At 37.9% G+C, this 20,863-nt stretch overlaps 1 protein-coding gene across 1 annotated transcript in view; it reads right to left on the bottom strand.

The window, feature by feature from the left end:
- Window positions 1-20,863, bottom strand: part of LOC144636909 (uncharacterized) — a 264,977-nt gene that overhangs the window by 9,046 nt on the left and 235,068 nt on the right. Inside the window, exons 19-33 of the mRNA XM_078496110.1 lie at window positions 14,192-14,305; window positions 13,436-13,549; window positions 12,797-12,910; window positions 12,497-12,610; window positions 12,211-12,324; window positions 11,713-11,826; window positions 11,428-11,541; window positions 10,481-10,594; window positions 10,204-10,317; window positions 9,040-9,260; window positions 6,883-6,904; window positions 2,690-3,003; window positions 1,546-1,660; window positions 1,033-1,146; window positions 362-475 (exon numbers count right to left, since the gene is read on the bottom strand). Coding sequence (XP_078352236.1) covers window positions 362-475; window positions 1,033-1,146; window positions 1,546-1,660; window positions 2,690-3,003; window positions 6,883-6,904; window positions 9,040-9,260; window positions 10,204-10,317; window positions 10,481-10,594; window positions 11,428-11,541; window positions 11,713-11,826; window positions 12,211-12,324; window positions 12,497-12,610; window positions 12,797-12,910; window positions 13,436-13,549; window positions 14,192-14,305 — 1,926 coding nt within the window. The remainder of the gene's footprint in view (window positions 1-361; window positions 476-1,032; window positions 1,147-1,545; window positions 1,661-2,689; window positions 3,004-6,882; window positions 6,905-9,039; window positions 9,261-10,203; window positions 10,318-10,480; window positions 10,595-11,427; window positions 11,542-11,712; window positions 11,827-12,210; window positions 12,325-12,496; window positions 12,611-12,796; window positions 12,911-13,435; window positions 13,550-14,191; window positions 14,306-20,863) is intronic.

Here is a 20,863-nt window from a genome sequence, read left to right as displayed (position 1 = left end):
GAGACGTCATTCCAATAAATCAAATGTTCATAGGGAAATGATATGAGCACATGCATAAAAATAAAACACATAAAACAAAGCAAAGAAGTTTCCCTGGCTAAAATTTAAACCATCAACCCCTACTCTTAAAGTGGATTTTTAGCCCAACGCCACATCACCACAGCATAATTAACTAATTGTGCAAAAAGTCCGTTATAAAATGTACCACAGCAGGCTCAACTGAGTTTTGAATACCTACAGTCTAACAATTTTAAATAACAGGTAAACTGCGGATTCAGATTGAAGGCAAAGGGTTACTGATTATGAAAAGTGCACAGTGTGGCAAATTAAATAATTTTGGTGTTTAAAAGCTGTCACTTACTAGTTTCACAGTGAACTCCTGCGAATCCAGCTTGACAGCTACAGGTATATCCGTTAATATGGTCAATACAAGCCCCTCCATTTAAACAGGGATTACTGGAACATTCGTTGATATCTGTAGGGACATGCTGGAACATTAGGTTTTTGTTCCCAACGCCTAGTTTTTACACTGAATTCATATTTTGATTGGTCGGAGAGCACTCAGGAAAGAAGTGGGATAAATAAAATTGGGCAGCGGCGACCCAAGGTGCCTGGGATAGTGTTGGAGTTTGTGTAGAAACTGAACATTAACAACAGACATTAGGCTACTTTCGTTTACAACAATTGTGACACATTTGTAAAATATAAAATATTTGGCGATTGGTATTTTTTACCGATGACTAGAGTTAGTTATAGGCCGTCTTGGCCATTTAACCGAGCCGTTGGGATGCTTTCTGCAATTACGACAAATTGTCTTACTTTGCCATAAAAGGTAATGAACATATTTCTAGACGTTCTGTGTTCTTCGTTGACAAATGAAAGGTACATTGCAAACTTAAAATTCGAATTTGATATTATATCGGAGAGACGAAGGTTTGTTGGACAGTATACAGTCGCCTTTTTAATTTCCTTTTTTCTCTTGTTAATGCAAAAGCAATATTTATTTGTGTTTAATTCAGTACAGTAACTTACCAGTTTCACAGCGAGCTCCCTCGAATCCAGGTTGGCAATTGCAAACATATCCATTAACCAGGTCGGTACAAAAACCTCCGTTTAAACAGGGATTGCTGGAACATTCGTCGATATCTGCGTGAAATTAGAGCCAAACGGTATTGAAAAGTTTCAAGTTTTGCATGCGTGCGTTTATATTTTCTTCAAGCGTCGAAGCGAAAGTAAAAAAAAAAAAACTTTGTGAATCCTACATTGGCCGTGAATTCCATCAGGCATAAACTTTTCGATTATCAAGTCTGAATCGAAAGTTTTTCCCGGAAGGTAGGGAAAATTACTTTTATTCCAATTCATTACTCTCATTCCAATTGTAATTGCAAAGGATTGTTTTTAATTAAAACTAAACTTCTACCGAAACTTAAATTTGTTTAGCAGTGTATCAAAGGTTTACCCCAGATTAAAAAGTTAACCCAATATGAATCAAGCCTAGTTATCCAGAAATCTTTTAAATATTAATAAAAATGAACTTCATCTCACCTGTTTCACAAAGCCTTCCTGTGTAGCCGGGAACACAATCACAGTAATATTCATTTTCACCGTAATTCGGAACACACTTTGCACCGTTTTGACACGGAAAACTTGAACATGGTGTCTGTGGAAAAAATTCTAGTTCTCAATACTTTTCTTCTTGAAAAATAAATTGTAAAAACAAAAAATAAAAAAAAATGTGATATTTTTTCCATCTCGCTAGTGTTTTCGTTAACTTTGAGGTGCTGGCACACAAACAGACATTTCAGAGCGAAACGTCCCCTCGTGTGTGCTGATAGCATATCCACGACACATTTTCTTCTGTGTGTACATGACGTTTTTTGCCTCTGCAACATATCGCTGCGGCATGTCTCTGTACCTTTAAATTAACAAATTCAAAAACCACTCTTTGTCTTAGGTTTAATTAACTTATATAATAGGCAAAATAACCTTCATCTCTTGTAGAAGCACATCACTCGGAGTAACAATCTAACAAAATAAAGCACAATTTCTCTAGGAAATAAAAGACGTTTTGTTGAATTTTCCTGTACTAGCCTGTACGCAATTAGTTTTACAACTTAACTTAGCACAGTGAGACTCTTAAAGTTAAGCCAATGACCTGTTTAAAAATTGACGGCTTCAGGTTGTCATTATGTTGAGCCGAGTCTCTGACAACTTAAAAAAAGAAAACATTTTATTGACTACATCGGTAGTATTCTAAGTGGTCCCCACCATTTTATCAACTGACTTAATAAGCTCATCGGATTTTTCTTCAAAGTACGTAGTTTAATGAGTAATCAACATACTTGTTCACAACGTGGGACGTTAACTTTGATTACAAGTAGTTAACTAACGAAATTTGCAGTCAAGTGAAAAATTTGTAAAGGGATAGCGAATTGATTAAAATAAAGGTTGGGAAACCAGTAATTCACGGGAAGCGTTTCTTCAAGTGCATATTTGAAAGTTCCCTCGTTAACTCCCAACAGGTAAAAAAAAACCCATGTCAAACTCCCGTTACCATAATAATATGCGTTTAAAAGTAATTTTCCCTTGTGGTAGTGCTTGTTTTTCAATTCTTAACAAAGTGGAAAATTGTATTTTCAATTTTGAGCTTGGTAAAAAGAGAATCATAAATAATTTTATTTCTTAATACCTTTATGCTGTAATGGTGGAATTCCTGTGAGCTGACAAGCTGGCCTGGGTTTGCAGAGTACTTGTCTTCGTTTAACAACTCACATCGGTATTTTCCCGATGCATCAAAAGAAGAGGCGACGTTGATCGAAAGACATGACGAAGTGTTAACACAGCCCAGAGCGCATTCTTTATAGTTGCTCACGAGAGAAGATGAACCAATTGCTACTTGAAGACGATAAAACTTGTCGACTGTAAAGTGTCCGTACGACACTCGGTTTCCCTTTACATGAACTGCTCGCTTTAAACCACGGCCGCCGTCAAGTTGGCTCTGATCTGTGTTTATTGGGATGAGAAAAAGAGCAAAACTCAAAAGAACTTGGTGGGACATTTAACTGAGGAAATCTAATTTCAATTTTCTTTTCTTTAAACACGTTACCGATCTAACGACTACGCAAGTTCAATGTAAACTGAAGGTACTCTGTTGAAGACAAATTTATACCACGCAATTTTCACATGTTCGTGATTTGATGTATCACACTGCTTCATTTATCTTTGTTGTGAATATGTTGTCAGCTCTAATGAAACTGTGACAAAATTCTCGAATATGATTGGTTGTAAGAGTACCCAATATTCGAGGACAAATCGAACAGTATGAGTGTCATGCCTGAGTTGTTAAGAAATATGAGTTTTTACTCGGCATGTGTTGTGAAAACACACCACTCGTGAATGGCGAACGGCCGTCTGTTTTTCCGCTTGAGCTTCGTTTTGACAAAGACCTTTCTACAATCCACTACTTTGAAGTCCATGTGGGGATCTTGAAAACGAACGTTAAAGTACATGTTTCTTTTGTCTCTAATATTGCAAAAAGTTGTACAATAATAAGGTTAATTTTCGAAATTTCGGTGGCAAAATAAACTCAAAGGCCTTTCGAAATACTATTGTTTAATTTCTTTTGTCCTCAACATTGGAACTCCAAATAGAGAAAGGATACAAACATCAATAAACAGCTACCTCACTGGGGCTAAAAAGAAATATCACGCGACAGAGTCCTTGCGAAACCCAATGCCTTTACATCAGTATTTTAGGTACTTTTTCATTCAATCTGCTAAAAGAAACGAGAAAAACCGAAAAAGTCTTTGAAAGCTCAAGAAAAAAATCAACATAAATCGCATGATATACGGAGATCGAATGCATTCTCAGTGAGAGCTATCAAAAAATAAAGAGAAATTGTGTGAAACGGAAATATAAGCATTGTAATCTGTCATTCCATTCTTTTCACTGGGAGATATATGTCACCACCAAATACCTTCCAAGAAGCGGAGAACTGACGAAAGCGAAACGAAAGCGCACAGTATTTTGTCATTTTAAGGTTGTTGTTTTACAGAGGACGACATAAATGGACCACTCATGATTTATGAGGCTCATGCAGAGCCAATGTTTGTTTGTTTGTTTGTTTGGCAACTGCCTCTCTCATTGCCTCTCTCGTAAAATTCCATGGTAACAATTTGCACCCGAGTTATTAATTGACAGTCGCTCATAGAAAATCAGGGTGAGTCGTCTAATATAATATGTTTAAGAATACAATCTAAAGTCAAAACCCCAATTTTTAAATACCATAACCGAGAAAATTCTCGCGCGCTGATTGGTCCAAAGTTGTTGTCGTTGAGGGATCAGACCATGAAAGTGACGTCAAATCACGCCAAGCACACGCGCGGGCCGTAAGTTTGGTCTTCATGAATGAAAGCGAATTTCATCTTGTTTTGTTTAAGTTAAGTACGCTATTGTTTTCGGAATTCAGGATTGGACTTCTACTCAGGTGATATTTCCAAATTAAATTGACCAGGCTTTTGAATATTTTGTCTAACTGAGAAGAATAGTGCTAGCAAACCGGCAGCGGACTGCCGATGTTCAGTGAAAGAGCCCTAACAAGATCTTCAGAAAGAAAAATAATCTTGCTTTCCTCTAGCGATAGGCACACACTCAACAAGAGAGGAACAGGTAATTAAAAGTCATTCTTTAAATCTTGTTTATCTTCTTTTTGTATCATTGTCGTTTTTACGTTTCGGGAATCGTGCCACCGGCAAAGTTTCTTCACGGTCAGGCATCGCTTTGAATAAATATTTGTTCGACTTTGTTATGGTATGAAACAAAACGACTACATTTTTCCTTGGTCTACACTCTTATAGACCATAGAAATGACGCCATAAAATGTCCAAACCTTTGTAGTGAAAACACTTGCCTAACGGCTCGTGGTTACACTTGAGTTTTGAACATTTTCTGATGTCATTTCTATGGTCTATTTAACAATTATTCCACGAGCGCGCGTTGGATGTGAAATGGTAGATAGCTAACGAGGCACGTAGCGCCGAGTAGGTCAAACGATCTCATGTCCAACAAGCGCGATTGGAATAGTTGTTTCATTAAAAAAACGCCCAAAGATTTGCAATATTTCAGCTCCCAAACTGTTTTCGTGGACGCGTAGAGGCAACTAAAATTTGTGGTTAATGGTTCATAAGCTCATATTTCACTGCCTGTAAACGAACCAAACAAAACTCAGGAATTGCAATATACCATTGCTTGTTTTTAACAAAAGGGTGTAGACCATGGAAAAGTGTGGTTGATCTGTTTATGTACTGAATATATTCACAATTGGACTAGAAGACTGATCGAGTTTTCTATGGGCGAATAGTGAACGAGGCACAGGGTGATTCGAGACAGCCCTGTTGTTGAGTGTTCCGAGAAATGTTGATATAGAACATAAAAAAAGCACAGCTTTTACGTCCAACAGTACACTTTTATTATATTTTCATTTTAGCTATTTAATGGCTTGCTTACAAGCGAATTGTGTTATACATTTTTCCATTTCTTTCAATCTGTTCAGGCCGTCTGGACGGGGTTTCACTGACTCAGCAAAGAAACGACGAACTTTTAACTAATAGCTGAGATTTGCAAAACATTACTACAATCCACAACACAATTCTTCGGACACTTGCCTCTTTTTACATTTGAAACAGGGAATTAACAAAAATTAGCAATAACCACAAAGAATTATGGCATGGATTGAAGTAGCTCAGAAATGGACTGATATTTTAACTGACACCCTAGAAATCGCCGAAATTTTAACTGATATCTGAGATTTTTGCATCCCCATCCAGACCCTGCAAGCAAACTGACACACTTCGTTTTTAACTCGGAAAAGAGTTGTAGTGGGCGAAGTGAATTCACTCCATCACTCCTTCACTCGTTTCCTGTTAGACATATGCACGCAATGCGTGCAAGTGTTTTAAGGCCTCTAGAGAATAAGACCTTTTCTCTGATACCTAAATTTCTTGTTAAATTACATAAAATTAACATGCTTAGTCACCAACCGAAATATTGTATTCATGTCAGTTTTCTTGAAATAACATTATGATATTTATTCAGCTATAAGCTGAGACCGTAAATCTTTGGTTTTTTTAAAACCAGTTGGAAAAAACTAACCCAAAACACTCAGCTAAAGATGAATTTATTTCAGTACGATTTGGTGAAAAAAAATCGCTCGACTTATAGCCAATGATATTATTATTATTATTTGTATTAGCAAACCTTTATTTGTCAGTTTGCTGTTTTCGATTTTTGTTTCATAATAACTTTTCCGAGTTTAGTGGCTTATAGCCACTTTTAGTTATTAAGTTGTTAAATGTAAGACGCCGTATTGTAACATATGTTTGCTAATTGAAAACTAAGATGGCTGTAATTAAGGGCCTGATTACATGAGCGAGGCTGGCCCGGTTAGCCGACTGGCTCAGTTTTCCGAGATGAGTTCCAGCCCGGTATTACATGAGCCACGCCAGCCTGGGGTGGACTAGATTGGTCATGAACGGCGGCTTAAATTTAGCAGGAATGATTGTGGCACGAAGATTGAGTCGGATGAAGTTGATGACCTTTTTCAGCTATGAGTGTTTTGTTCTACTCTTAAGCAGCTTCATGAGCTGTTCTGCTTCTACATCCTATTTAGAAAGAAGAATATTTTTCCCGGCTAGTCGGGATCTCGGCATTGAAATACCAGGATCTCGGCTAACCGGGCTGGCCTGGTTGACTTGCATGTAAACGCAAAAGTAATCAGGCCCTAATTCCTAGCTCAAAAAGTATCAGCCGGAATAACAAAGAAACTTTTGCACAAAGTACCGCTGAAATAGAAAATCAACATAAATACATAAAATATTAACTTACAAACAAAATCGACGTTTTCTCCCTAAGCAATGTTTAAAGCAAGTTTCATTACTAAAAGTTATGGCTCTTTGCTCATTAGTTAAATGTTTTGGTATTATTCAGTTTCTAAGGATTTTTTATCATGCTTCTTTTCCACTAGAGGATTTCTTTACTTGTTAAGTCATAATTCTAACGAACGTCTAATTTCTTTACAGTGAGTGCTTATATAACAAAATCATGAAAAAAACTTCCCAATATACCCGAACATTAATAACTTTATATATAAATAACTTACTAGAACCTACTAAAAGTTAAAAAATTTCCCACTGACTGTTTTTTATGACATTTTAAGAAATTTAAAAATTCCAAAGGTTGAAAATCCTTTCATTTGATAAACAGCTTTTGAAAACAGCTTTAAAGGTTTCCTTAAATATCGCGAACATAGATTTACATGTATATACATCTAGTACTTAAACAACTTTCACGATGCCCATAAAAGGTAATGAAGACTTTGTTATCTGTCATCCGTACATAAACAGATATCTTGCGATATACAGACTTTTGCAAGATTTGTCCGAGGTCTTGCCAAGTGCTACATAACCACAGTATATTTTTTAGCTGTTAAATATTTTTTTTCGACAGTCTGATGAAATATGAAACAATTGTCCTCCCCGATCTTGCTAAATAAGGTCTGATTCTAGCCAACTCGGCCTACGTTTTAAAAAAGTTGGAAGGGGAGGTCAACTCGTGCGAATGCAAGATACGGATCTTTCTTTAACGACATATAGTTTCGACATTGCCGATCCTGGCAGTATGCAGGACGCTTGTCACAGATTAATCTAGGAAATGGCCTATAGTCTTCCCGTAGCTACGTTAGAAGAGCGCCCAACCTGTATCTGGGAGGTCATAGCCAAGCGTGCATTTGTATTTTTGCGATAAAGTGTGTCAAGTTACTATTGGTCTAAGAAGGGATCTTTCTGAAAAAGGTACGCTGTTTTTCACCCAAATGTATTGACGTTTCTCCCTACCTTTTTGAGACCTACCCAAAATCAATACTCTATTTCAAACCAGACTCTACCTAGAAATGGTTATTTTTTTAAGAATAATACATAGTTACATGTTAATCAAGTTGCGCAAACAATAGGCAATTACAGACCAAACTGGTCCAAGTCTATATTCTGTTTCAGGCCATTAAACGGCTAGAAACACCAATAACCCACCGATTAATTTCGGTGCGCGCTGATTGGACAAAACACATCACATGGTACAAAATCGGACGATGGGTATCAGGCAATATACCCCGTCGGATGCGATAGATACGATATCAGTGGCTCGATTTTTTGGCAAGTACAAAGCAAACGAACCTAGTCACCTTTTTATGACTAACTTTTCAATCCTGAACCACAGTGTTAAAAAAATACGGAAACCAACAAACTTACATGACTATCACTCACACTTTTACGTGATTATCACTCTGTGGGTTTTTCCTATTAACCGGCGGTAAAGCGCGTTGTAAAAAATAATCGGAGGGTTATAAAATAAATAGACATCCCTCCTGGCTTGCTGGTATATTTGAGGATAATGTCCTTGGATGTAAGATTGTCCTCAAATATCACAATTTTCTTTCGAAGCTTCGCTTTTCGGCCATCTCATCATTTTTCGGACAATCTTTCAGGGTTTGTGGTTATATATTTTTGTCTAGTATTGTTCCTTTTAGTCGATGGTTAGAAAGAGAAACAACGACATGCCTGAAATAAACGGATTCCGCTTAAAGTTCGAGCAAAGAGTGCAAAAATCAATCACCAAAATACTCATAGCACAGTAACATTTTGTATACCGTTTGAAACGTCACACTGTATAATTCGTTCCTCAAATATATTGACCTCGCTATTTCATTCCAAAGCATTCTCGAGAAATTTGATGTCAAACCTCGTAAAAAGAGCTCAAAACGCGTGTTGGTTTATTTTGAACTGACGTGAGACCGTAATTTCAACTTAAATATGAAAAACTTTAATTCGTTTTTCTCTCGCGGGGTCAGCCAATTGAGAGCTAAAATTTTGTTAACTGTCTTAAAACAGTGACCATGCTATGAAGTCTTTTTGGTAACTTTGTCTTCGCCTTCATTGATCGAATGTTCAGCGGAAACCGTCTTAATTAACTTATTATTTAATTCTTAACAAAAACGTGAGGTGGATATCCTCCATCACTGGTGTCGGAAAATGGAAACCGCTGGTTGGGATCAATGCATTTGAAACAACCAGTTGTTGAACCAGACCAGTACTCAATGGCAGCACAGCTTAAACATTGCTGTTTACACTGCTGCTCAGTGATACCTCCGAATTGAATCAGTTGCCGATTGTGGGGTCCGCATATGTATGGCGTGTACTCTTTCCATATAGCTGAAAAAAAAAAAGAAATGATTTATTATAGCTAAAAGCAATTTTACTAAATAACTAAATTATTAATCATAACTAAAAAAAACTCTCGATTCTCATAATGGCTCATAGCACGCCCATTTTGTATAATTTTTATGTCCTAAGTCGCAGGAACTTCAAGAAATCAGTAAGCGTGGGAAGAAAGGATGTGCAGTAAAATACGCAATAAGGCTTAAAGATGTGGGCGTAGCAAGGAGGCGCACAAACATTTAGTGCCAACGTCTTTAAATTGCAGATCCAGCATTTCTCTTCCGTGCATGAAAGTTTAATTTGGAACTTAAAGAAATCTGTGAAGTGAGTTTTTCTCACATTACGTATTCAATTTGGTCCCTAGCCCTTTCTCATCCCATTCAGTGATTTGCACTTGCATTTCAATTTGCTGCCTCGTCCGATCTGTCATGAATAATTAATAATGTTCAGCCATATGTCTGCGCGATGACACATCTTCAATAACTCAAACCGCCCCATAATTAGGTTTCCCTTTGATTTTGTTCCACTTAGTCTAACATTGTAATTTCACTGAACCATATCCCTTTTCAGGGAGGAGCGGTGATCTAATGGTTAGTGGGCTGGACTTCAGATCGAGCGGTCCGGGTTCGATCGCTAGTCAATGTGCTGTGTTTTTGGGCAAGACACGTTATTCTCATAGTGCCTCCCCTCCACCAAGATGTATAAATGGGAACCGACGAATTTAATGCTGGGGAATGACCCCACGATGGACTAGCATCCCATCCAGGGGGGTGGGGGGGGGGGTGGGAATAAAAATACCCACAGTCGATTTATGCTTTGAAAGAAATCGGGATAAGCCCCGGCCTTGTAGGTTTGTAAAATCGGGATGCCGTTGTATATAAATTTCCTTACAGGAGCATGCAATTAAGAATTAAACAAAAATGGTCTTCTTACGTACCGGTTCCGCAGCGCGCTCCTTCGTATCCAAACTTGCAGTTACAGACATATCCGTTAACCTGGTCAACACACGCACCTCCGTTCAAACAAGGGTTACTGGAACATTCATTGATATCTGCAAAAAAAATATAAATCTTTAACATATAAAGTGAGCCACAATTGCGTGTCTACGGGGCCACTTATTCTCGTGCACAGGCTCTGCAGGACAAGCGGCTCTGGGGACAAGAATGAGTTGTTAGATACACTGCACCTTACGGAGACTGAGGAGAGATACTCACTTGTTTGGCAACGAGCTCCATTGTATCCAGCTAGACAGTTACAAACATATCCGTTAACTTGGTCAACACACGCCGCTCCGTTTAAACATGGATTACTGGAACATTCGTTGATATCTGCGCGGAGGTAAATGAAAGGGAAACGACTTACGTGTTTTGCACTCTTTGTAATTTATTAGGACTGTAAAGAGTCTGAATGGATCAGTGATACCTGCAGGAATGGAACTCAGACAGCTCGATCAATAGCCAAGTGCACAAAGCATACCACGACCATAGCCTTTTTTCCTAGTCGAAAATGCAAAGGCCTACCCTCGTGACCGTACGTATACAGGGGTGGGAGGGGGATTTGATGAGAGTGCCCATTGGAGTTCTCGTTTTTTTTATTTTATTATATACGAAAGCATTTGTCAATAAACAAGAACTAGCATTTTTACAAATATCTAGCTTTAGACACTTGCCACCTACTGTACTTCCCAGAATGCTTTGCCATCACGAATTATGCCAATCAAAGATAAAAAAAAAAACTTTCATGTTGTCTGAGAACAATAAACACTCATCAATCTTTTTCACGAAAATGTCAAAATCGGTTTGTTTGCATTAGAACATCAACAAAGTCATTAATATAAGAGTGGCTGGAAAGAAATTATCGGTCCAAATTTCAACATTGTGGTGCTCATGGCAATTAAGTTTTTAAGAAAACGATAATGGGTTATGCGAGCTTGGCATTGGTACGCCATATTGGCACCACTTTTTTAGACTGTTGATATCTTTGGAGAGCCCGTACGCTTCTGTAATTTGCTAAACGGTTATTGATAATTTTGAGGGGTAGTTCCTTTTGAACCTTCCCCGTACCTATCTATTCCTGAAGAGAGAGTGAGACATGCATGTAATGAGAGCTGGCAGAAAAGTTGCTACATACTGTAGCATGCCAAGTCTAAAGAGGCACTCACTTGTCTGGCAATGAACTCCAGCGTATCCTGACCGACAGTTACAAACATATCCGTTAACCTGGTCATCACAGGTCGCTCCGTTTTTACACGGATTGCTGGAACATTCGTTGATATCTGGTGAAATTTTCATCAAATTAATTATTCATACGGTTTGTGTAAATTACGTGAGCGATAATAGGTGACTGAGTTTTGGACGAGATTTTGGAACATTTTAACAATGTGACAATTTATTACGAGACAATGGCTGGGGTCACATCAAGGCTACTGTTTAGGAAACCCACTTACTTGTTTGGCAATGAACTCCCCCGTATCCAGCCAGACAGTTACAAACATATCCGTTAACCTGGTCAACACACGTCCCTCCGTTTAAACATGGATCACTGGAACATTCGTTGATATCTGCGTAGAGATTAATGATAGGAGAACGACTTAAGTGTTTTGCACTCTTTGTAATTTATTAGGGCTGTAAAAAGTCCCAAGGGACCAGTGATCCCTGCAGGAATGGAACTCAGGCAGCCCGAATTGAAGACAAATACACAAAGCATACTACGACCAACTTTGTTCCCAAAGCATTTTCCTTCTTCTTGATGCACGAGGGACAGACGGAAAGGAAGACCCCCTAAAAACGAAGTTGACCATGGCTCACTTTGAAAATCAAATTATAGAAATTGGGACAGGAACACAAACAAGCCAGAGTTGTGATCAAACATGAACATTTCATTCCATCCCCAAAGTGTCTGTGCGTACACATCATCTGCATAAACACGTGCGAAGTGCACTCACTTGTTTGGCAGTGAATTCCAGCGTATCCAGCCAGGCAGTTACAAACGTATCCGTTAACCTGGTCAACACACGCCGCTCCGTTTAAACAGGGATTACTGGAACATTCGTTGATATCTGTGTGATTAAAGGAAAGAAACATCATATTACTTAAAAATACCATTTATGCGAGGGGCCGAACGTTTGAACGTATTTCTAGGGCTGAACGTATTTTGCTTTTCCGTAGTAAATAATAAAAAAAAGACATATATTCATTTTATATGTTTTCATTATAAAGAACCTTACTTACTTGTTTCGCAGTTAGAGCCAGCGTATCCCGGCTGACAGTTACAAACATATCCGTTAACCTGGTCAACACACGCCGCTCCGTTTAAACACGGATCACTGGAACATTCGTTGATATCTGATGAAGAGAGTTATGTAATAGTCAAGACGAGTTAACTGTTTTTAAAAAAATTGAGTTGGTACTTTATGATCTTGCGTTTAGAAACGGTGTGCTTTAAAACAGTGTTACAAAACAACCACCCGAATACATGGTACAACGCAGTAATGCGTTAATTGATCAATCGGAAATGAATGGCCCACTTACCAGCCTGACAGTGAACTCCAGCGTATCCCGGCTGACAGTTACAAACATATCCGTTAACCTGGTCAACACACGCCGCTCCGTTTTTACACGGATTACTGACACATTCGTTGATATCTGTGTAGAAATTGAAAAAAAAAAACAGTTACGTTGCAACGGTTTGGATGGAATAAAAAAAAATACAGGGTAGTTACTTTAAAAATTGGAAAACTGTGTTCAGCCACCTTAATATTTTTATGTTAATGGTTATCACTTCACGAACCCTGAGGACATGAAAAGTATAGTAGGCCATAGGGAACATGAACATGCAGCAAAGTAAACAACTTAACAACGGTTTCGAAGGCAACTGTGCAACGTCGGATGCAACTACCATGATATCGTTCCTGTAATTTTTCCTAATCTTTATTCCACTAATTTGCCGGTAAACTCTATTCTAAAAATAGCCGGAATCGACAACATGTCTTAATAGTCAATACTCGTGCACGCCGTTGAATGCAACAGCGTCCGAGCTAAAACCAAGTTTTGTTTTTTTTGTTTTAAATATCTCAGTGCGAAGCTTTTGCCGTATCCACAGTGACGGATTTTTAAATTATGTGAACGTTTTTTGCAGAGATGTATCATCGATCTGAAATGACCACTTACCAGTTTGACAGTGAACTCCTGTATATCCAGCCACGCAATTACAAACATATCCGTTAACCTGGTCAACACACGTCGCTTCGTTTAAACAAGGATTACTGGAACATTCGTTGATATCTGTAGAAACATTCAATGTCAAGTCAGAGGCGTCGAATGTAATTCGTGCTGCAACTGAAATGTAAGTTCTACTTTCATGTGGCGTTCTAGTCGTGACGACCGAAATGCACATGGAATGTTTTGGGCCTGTTCCATGCGTTCGGTTAGGTGAAGCTGGGAGCAGCTCGGAAAAAAAAGAACAAGTTTGTTGAACATCATCATCATCATGGCTTATCGCGCCAGTAGGTGCAAAAGGCCGTCATGCTTTCTGACCAACACTCCCTGTTCCGTGCCACCGCTTTGGCTACTTCCCAGCTCGTAAGTGCGTTGAACAGCGAGGGGTAAAATTACTAGGAATTAGGCGAGGAAGAACAATAACCATCATCCCCCCCGACACACTCCTCCCCTATTTCGTCCTCATTTTTCACGCTGCTCACCAACTGCCGAACGCCTGGAACAGGACTAATTGGTTTGTAAGACATCGCATTAAATTAAAATTAAACTGTGTTACGGTGGCCATCTTTGGATTTCTTCGGATTTTTTTTTGTATTTTGTTTAACTTTGTGACGCAGATTATAAGTGATAATAAGTGAAACATCAATGGGTTCAGTATGTTTTATAATTAAACATAATTATGTAAGCACTGTGAAACGAGTAACTTACTCGTTTCACAGTGAATTCCTGTGAATCCAGCTTGGCAGTTACAAACATATCCGTTAACCTGGTCAACACACGTCGCTTCGTTTAAACACGGATTACTGGAACATTCATCTATATCTGCAAGGACAACAACAAAAACGCACACAAAAACAAAACTTTATTTAGCACAATTATATTATTTACAATGTATTTCACCTCTCGCAGTAAGTCTAGCTATTCGACGCGAGAGGCGAAGAAGAAAATAAAATCACCATGTATCATATCTTGTCTATCTTGTAGCAAGGTTGGCTTATCATGTTTTGAACAAATTAACCGGGACATGTACCGGGCAAAGATCTAGGAAATATCCAGATCTGGTGAAGATGTGTAATATTGTTTCAAATTATTCAATTATTTTTGCAAGTTTTTGACATTCGTAAGCAACCCATTATACCGAAGTACTATTTATCGGAGACGTATAATACGCCTACATAAAACGTGGAATAAGAAACAACAGAGCCTACGACCAAAAAACCATGCCAAACTCATACGACTTGCAACGTGGTCAATTTACAAGTTGGCCTGCGGTTTTTTATGACCTTTTTTTCTCGCACGAAGTTAGACGGGGGACAATATATCACAGGGATCGTAGTAGGGTAAGGCCAATTAACAGAACAAAATGCTTAAGAAAGGTTTATTAATTTTTATATTCCTTACAAAATGAGCTGTTCTCGCGAAACTTTAGAAAAGGTTCATTCAAAATTAAAATATACCAAGTTGTCTTACGTGCTTGCAAGCTAGTGCGTGCTCAGAAGATGATTTGGTTTAGTGACGTTCTTTCGCATAGTTATTGTAAAATTTAGCAAAAAAGACCTTATAAAACAACCTTTGCATCTATAAGACAATGAAAAGGAAAATGGAGGGATAAATTTACCCACTTAGGGCTTTGGCAATAAGTCAAGTCAAGTTAAGTCACTCGAACCTGAAAATTGCTCAAAATTAATCATACTTCTGTACGCAAGATACATTCCGTCTCATCCACCGCCATGTTTTCAGTTATTGTTTCTTTGTCTGTTTTTGTTTTTGTTTTTTCTCTGGCTAAAGCAGAAATGATTACTTCACAATTTGAGAACAATTAAAATATTTTACTCGGATTTCGGAACTTATAACAAGTCGCTTTCCTTCCGTGCTGAACTGAACTGAATACTACCTAGTACCCTCGGAGTAGCTTAATCAGCTTATGTCTCCGAGCATTCGGACCACCCCAACCTAGACAGTACATCAGGCAAGGCCAATCGGGTTAAACAGACAACATGATTTCTGAAAAGCAACGAATCTGAATTTGTGCAAGACTTGAGTCTGTTTATACATTCTATTTTTTGACACTAGCGAAAATAACCACTACTAACACTAGAGTCACAAAAGTAGTTTTGAAGGCAGCGCGAACAAAGCAACTCCAGCAACAACAGAAATTAACCCACTGAAAAAACAATTATATACCACAGGGGAAATTACAAAAACCTGATCTTTTAACCTGCGGTACGAACAAAATAACGCTGAGATATCCAGTGACTTTTAAAAATACATTTCAGCAGCTGCATAGTGTCTTTTGGACACCACGTGTTAGCTGGTTCTTGTTAAAATGCCTTCGTCAGCTTCGTAGCGCCTATTGGCTAACATATGTTGAGCGGCCCTGGCTGATGTGCTCAGTTATGCACTCCAAATGGTTACAATCCTGCTTTAAGAACGAAAAAAAACCTGGCATTCGACATCCCTACTTAAAATATTTTGTGCAGTTTGTAATTTGAATTGACGTCGACCGTTCTAGTAACAACTAAATGTTAATGAGCTCTCAAAATTACAAAGCAAAACAGGCTACTCGCTGAGCACGTCCTTCTGTGGTCACTTGAAACGGTCCTTTTATATACTGATTAGTAAAACTATTACTAGCTATTAAAACATTAAGCCAAAACATACAATGCCAATTTGTTTAAGTGAAATTTGAACGTCAACGGAAATGTAAAACGGCTATACGAAATTTTAAAACCTTAACTCCGTTTAAAACGTAAATCAAGATGTATCAAGCCTAGTAATATGAAAATATGTTAAATATTTGATATTTGATACAAATACACTTTATCTCACCTGTTTCGCAGTATCTCCCTGTGTAGCCGGGAAAACAATCACAGTAGTATTCATTTTCACCGTAATCTGGAACACATTTCGCGCCGTTTTGACACTGGAAACTTGAACACGGCGTCTGTGGACAAAATTAAAGTTCTCAACACTGCTTAATAAGGACGCATTAATTCGAATAAATTGGATAACGGAGAAATTTGAAAACGTCGTATAAAATATTTTCCGTCCACACTAGTCCGGATATATTTGAAAACGCACCTCTTTTGGTCAAAAATGGACAAAATGCGCTTTTTAAATACCCACTTTGAAGAGCGTTTTCGAAAAGTTGCCGTTTACAAAATGTTTCTCGTCCACACTAAAACGTAAAGCCAGCGTTTTCAAATCAATTCACTTTGAAAAACGTTTTCGAAAAGTTCCTTTTTTCGGTGGACAATTTATCTGGATTAGTGTGGACGGTTGGCCGAACCAGAGGAATAAAAAAGCGTTTTTAAATTTATCCGAATTACTGTAGATGGGGCCTAAGTGCCAGCTGGGACAAAATTAAAACTGACAATACAAACATAGCAGGGACATGTTACCGCGACATGTTTCCGTGCTAATAATTTTCGTGGGACGCGGAACATACATAATGTCCCAACATTTTCTTATTTGTGAACATCTAGTGGCTTTGTCTCTGCTACATGTCCTCGCAACGTTTGCCCCCTGTTGTGTCGGCACCTTTAATTTAACAAATTCAAACACTGCCCTTTGTCATAAATTTAAATTGAACTAATTAGTTAATTAAGTAGTCGTAAAAACTGGTAGAATCACATCACGCAGAGTAACATCCTAACCAAAAAAACCTTTCTCTAGCAAGAACGTTTTCTTAAATTTTCCTCTTTTATAGTTTGTACACCTTTCAGGGACGGACCATTACTTTTCTTGGAGGGGGGGGGGGGGGGATGAAACATTTTCCTCTGCAAACATTTTTTTTAGTTTATGCACCTCTGCAAACATTTTTTTTTTTCGAAATTCTTACTATTTTTTGTTATACATATCGTGATTGCAAACAATTTATTTTGTCTTTCCAGGCCCTGCAAACATTTTTTTTTAAATATTTTTCATACCCTTCTTCAAAAAAATAATGTCCCGTCCCTAATTTTACAACTTAACTAAGATCGATCAGTATGAAATGAAAGTTAAGCCAATGACTTCTTTAATTATTGACAATTGCAGGTTTTCGTATTGTTACGCCAAGTCGTTGACAGCTTAAAAAAAAACCACGTATTGACTGTAGCGAGAGAACTTTTTTTCCTCACTATTATTTTAATTAACTGGGTAGCCTATTGGATTTTTACTCAAAAAACGTATCGTGGTATAATGAGTAAAAAATACTTGTACACGTAGGGCGTTAACTTGAAATTTGCAGTTTAAATTCCACTGAGCATATAAATTAATTAAAATAAAGAATTAGTAACTAGGAATTCACTGGAAGCGTTTTCTTAAAGTTCAGATTTGAAGGTGTCCCTCGTCGAGTCTCAACTTGTGCAACACCCAGTGTGTGCAACGATTAAGATAAGAGTGTTTTAAAACAGTTATCAATTAAAAGTTCAAAATTGATTTTTTATCCAATTTTGACTAGGGGATTAAAAAAATCATTTACAAGTTTTTCGTACAGGTAGTGCTTGTTTTTCAATTCTTAACAAAGTGAAAAATTGTATTTTTAATTTTGAGCTTGGTAAAAAAGAATCATAAATAATTTTATTTCTAAATACCTTGATGCTGTAATGATGGTATTCCTGTGAGCTGACAAGCTGGCCTGGGTTTGCAGCGTATTTGTCTTCGTTTAACAACTCACATCGGTATTTTTCATCTGAACGAGGAGACGAGGCGACGTTAAACGAAGAACATGGTGGATTATCAACACAGCTTAGAGCACATTCTCTGTAATTGCTCACAACACTCGATACACCAACTGATACTAAAAGACGATGAAACTTGTCCACTGCAAAGCTTCCGTACGACACACGACTTCTTTGTAGATGAACGCCCCGCTTTAAACCGCGGCTGCCATCGATTTGTCTTTGGTCTGTCTTTAGAGGAATTAGGAGAAGAAGAGCAAAACGGAAAAGAACACTCTGTGGCATTTTACGGAAATCTAATTTAAGTTCGATTTTCCTTCTATTGAAACCTACCCGTTCTAAAGAGGGCGCGATTTTAATGCAAGGGAAGGCCTTTGAAGGCGTTTTTATTCTGCGCAATTGACACCTGCTTGACATTGACGTGTATTACATTGTTTCATTCTTTGCTATTTAAATATTTTCGGCCCTAACCAAAACTAAGCAAAATTATTGAATGCAATTGGTTGTAAGAAGTCTCAATACATGAGAACAAGTGGAACGGTATAAACATTAGGCCTTAGTTATTAGAAAATATCCGTCATAACTCAGCATGTGCTGTTATAACACAACACGCGTTAATGGCACGCGACCTTCTCCTTCTCCGCCTGACCTTCGTTTTGGCAAGGACCTTTTTACGATCCATGATTTCGAAGATCTCCTCCGCGCGGCAGGCTTTAAAAACAAGGTCAAAGTGCATATTTCGTGATTGTGCTACAGTGTAATTTTAATTACTTTTATAACTTGTTATTCTCTCCAATATAACAAAAATGACATAAATTAGCACGCTTTTCACCGTGTTTTTCATTGTTATTTCACTATTACGTCAATTTACCATATTAGGTCAAGAGAGAACGCACATAATTGCTGGCGGTAAAACAGTGTAGAACAGGGCAAAAATACCGACGGAGCAATAAAATGGTCTCACTTAATAAAACAAATCCATCATTTTTTGAAGACCTTATCGCGGTTTAAAATGTAGGTCAAAGTGCATGTTTCTTCATTGTACTACAAAGTAATTAAAATTACTTTTCTAACTTGTTATTTTCTCTAATCTAACGAAAGCGACATAAGTTGCCATCGCATTTATTCATGTTAAATTTTCGTTATTATTTCGTTATTATATACTACTATCAATTTACCATATAAGGTCAAGGGAACGTGCTAAATTTCTGGCGGTAAAACACCGTAGAACAGGGCAAAAATACAGACGGAGCAACACTACAAAATGGTCTAAAGCGGCTTAACGATTCAAATTAATTTGGAGTTTTTTTACATCCTCTAGGTTGAAATAACAGTCGGAAAATACTATGCAACTCGCAAAATAGCCGCGCGTATTAGATGTTAAACCATCGAATAAGGTGTATGTGTTTCGTGGGATAAATGACTGACTCATGGGGCTTCAAATTTTGCAAAAATAACAGTTTTGTTTTAATTGCTTTTGCCTAAATGTTGAAACCTCAAAATCAAGGAAGCATACAAATAAAAAAAAAACCCAGCTGCTTTCGTTGGTGTGGCTGAAAAGAAAAATCACGCGAGATTCCTTCCGAAAGCAGAAAGCTTTTACATCAGTCTTTCTATTCCTTTCCAAATATTATTTAAGAAACTCAAAATCCAGAGTCTTTTTCAAGCTGAAGCACGTTTTTATTCTTTACGCGTTTTTAGTAAGAACAATAAAAGAAAGGAAGTGATAGACTACGAAAATGTAAGCATTGTAAGACATGTCAATACTCCTATCCTACAAGCCACAGTCCGATAAAATCCAATACATTCTTTTCACTGGAAAAATACATGTCACCGCAAAATACCTCCCAAGAAGGAACGAATCATCGAAAGCTTGTTTGGCAAACAAAAGAGACAATCTTTGTACAAACAAGTACAATGCTATGTTACGAAAAAACGAAAAAACGAAAATGTCCTGCGCAGCGTTAATTTAAATGAACACATTGGATTAAATGTAAAGTTTAACGCTGGAAAGTTCAATGTAAAATACTAAACGTTTCGGCAGTGCTGCCTTCCTCAGTAGTAGTAGTAAAAAAATGTCGTTGCTCACGCTCACGTATGCGAAAATAAACGATGGAAATTCAAATTAGCACAATTTGGGAGCTCGCGCGTGTGATGCAATGCTATGTTACTCGCGCGTGTGATGCAATGCTATGTTACTCGCGTGTGTGATGCAATGCTATGTTACTCGCGTGTGTGATGCAATGCTATGTTACTCGCGCGTGTGATGCAATGCTATGTTACTCGCGCGTGCGATGCAATGCTATGTTACTCGCGCGTGTGATGCAATGCTATGTTACTCGCGCGTGTGATGCAATGCTATGTTACTCGCGCGTGTGATGCAATGCTATGTTACTCGCGTGTGTGATGCAATGCTATGTTACTCGCGCGTGTGATGCAATGCTATGTTACTCGCGCGTGTGATGCAATGCTATGTTACTCGCGCGTATGATGCAATGCTATGTTACTTGCGCGTGTGATGCAATGCTATGTTACAATGCTATGTTACTCGATTGTTCCCAAAGTTAATTACTTGAATAATTATGGTAGTCGAGGTCACGAACGACTACAAAACTCACATGATAACACCAGGTTGACATTTAAAACGCTAACAGCTTTTATTATGTTTTTTTATTGCCAAAACACAGCTTCATTTGTTAATTACTCAAATTTAAGG

Source organism: Oculina patagonica, chromosome 13 (genome assembly GCF_052425735.1).
Source record: "Oculina patagonica isolate OP01 chromosome 13, crgOcupat, whole genome shotgun sequence".
NCBI classification, from domain to species: Eukaryota; Metazoa; Cnidaria; class Anthozoa; order Scleractinia; family Oculinidae; genus Oculina; species Oculina patagonica.
This window is presented reverse-complemented; position numbering and strand designations above follow the sequence as displayed.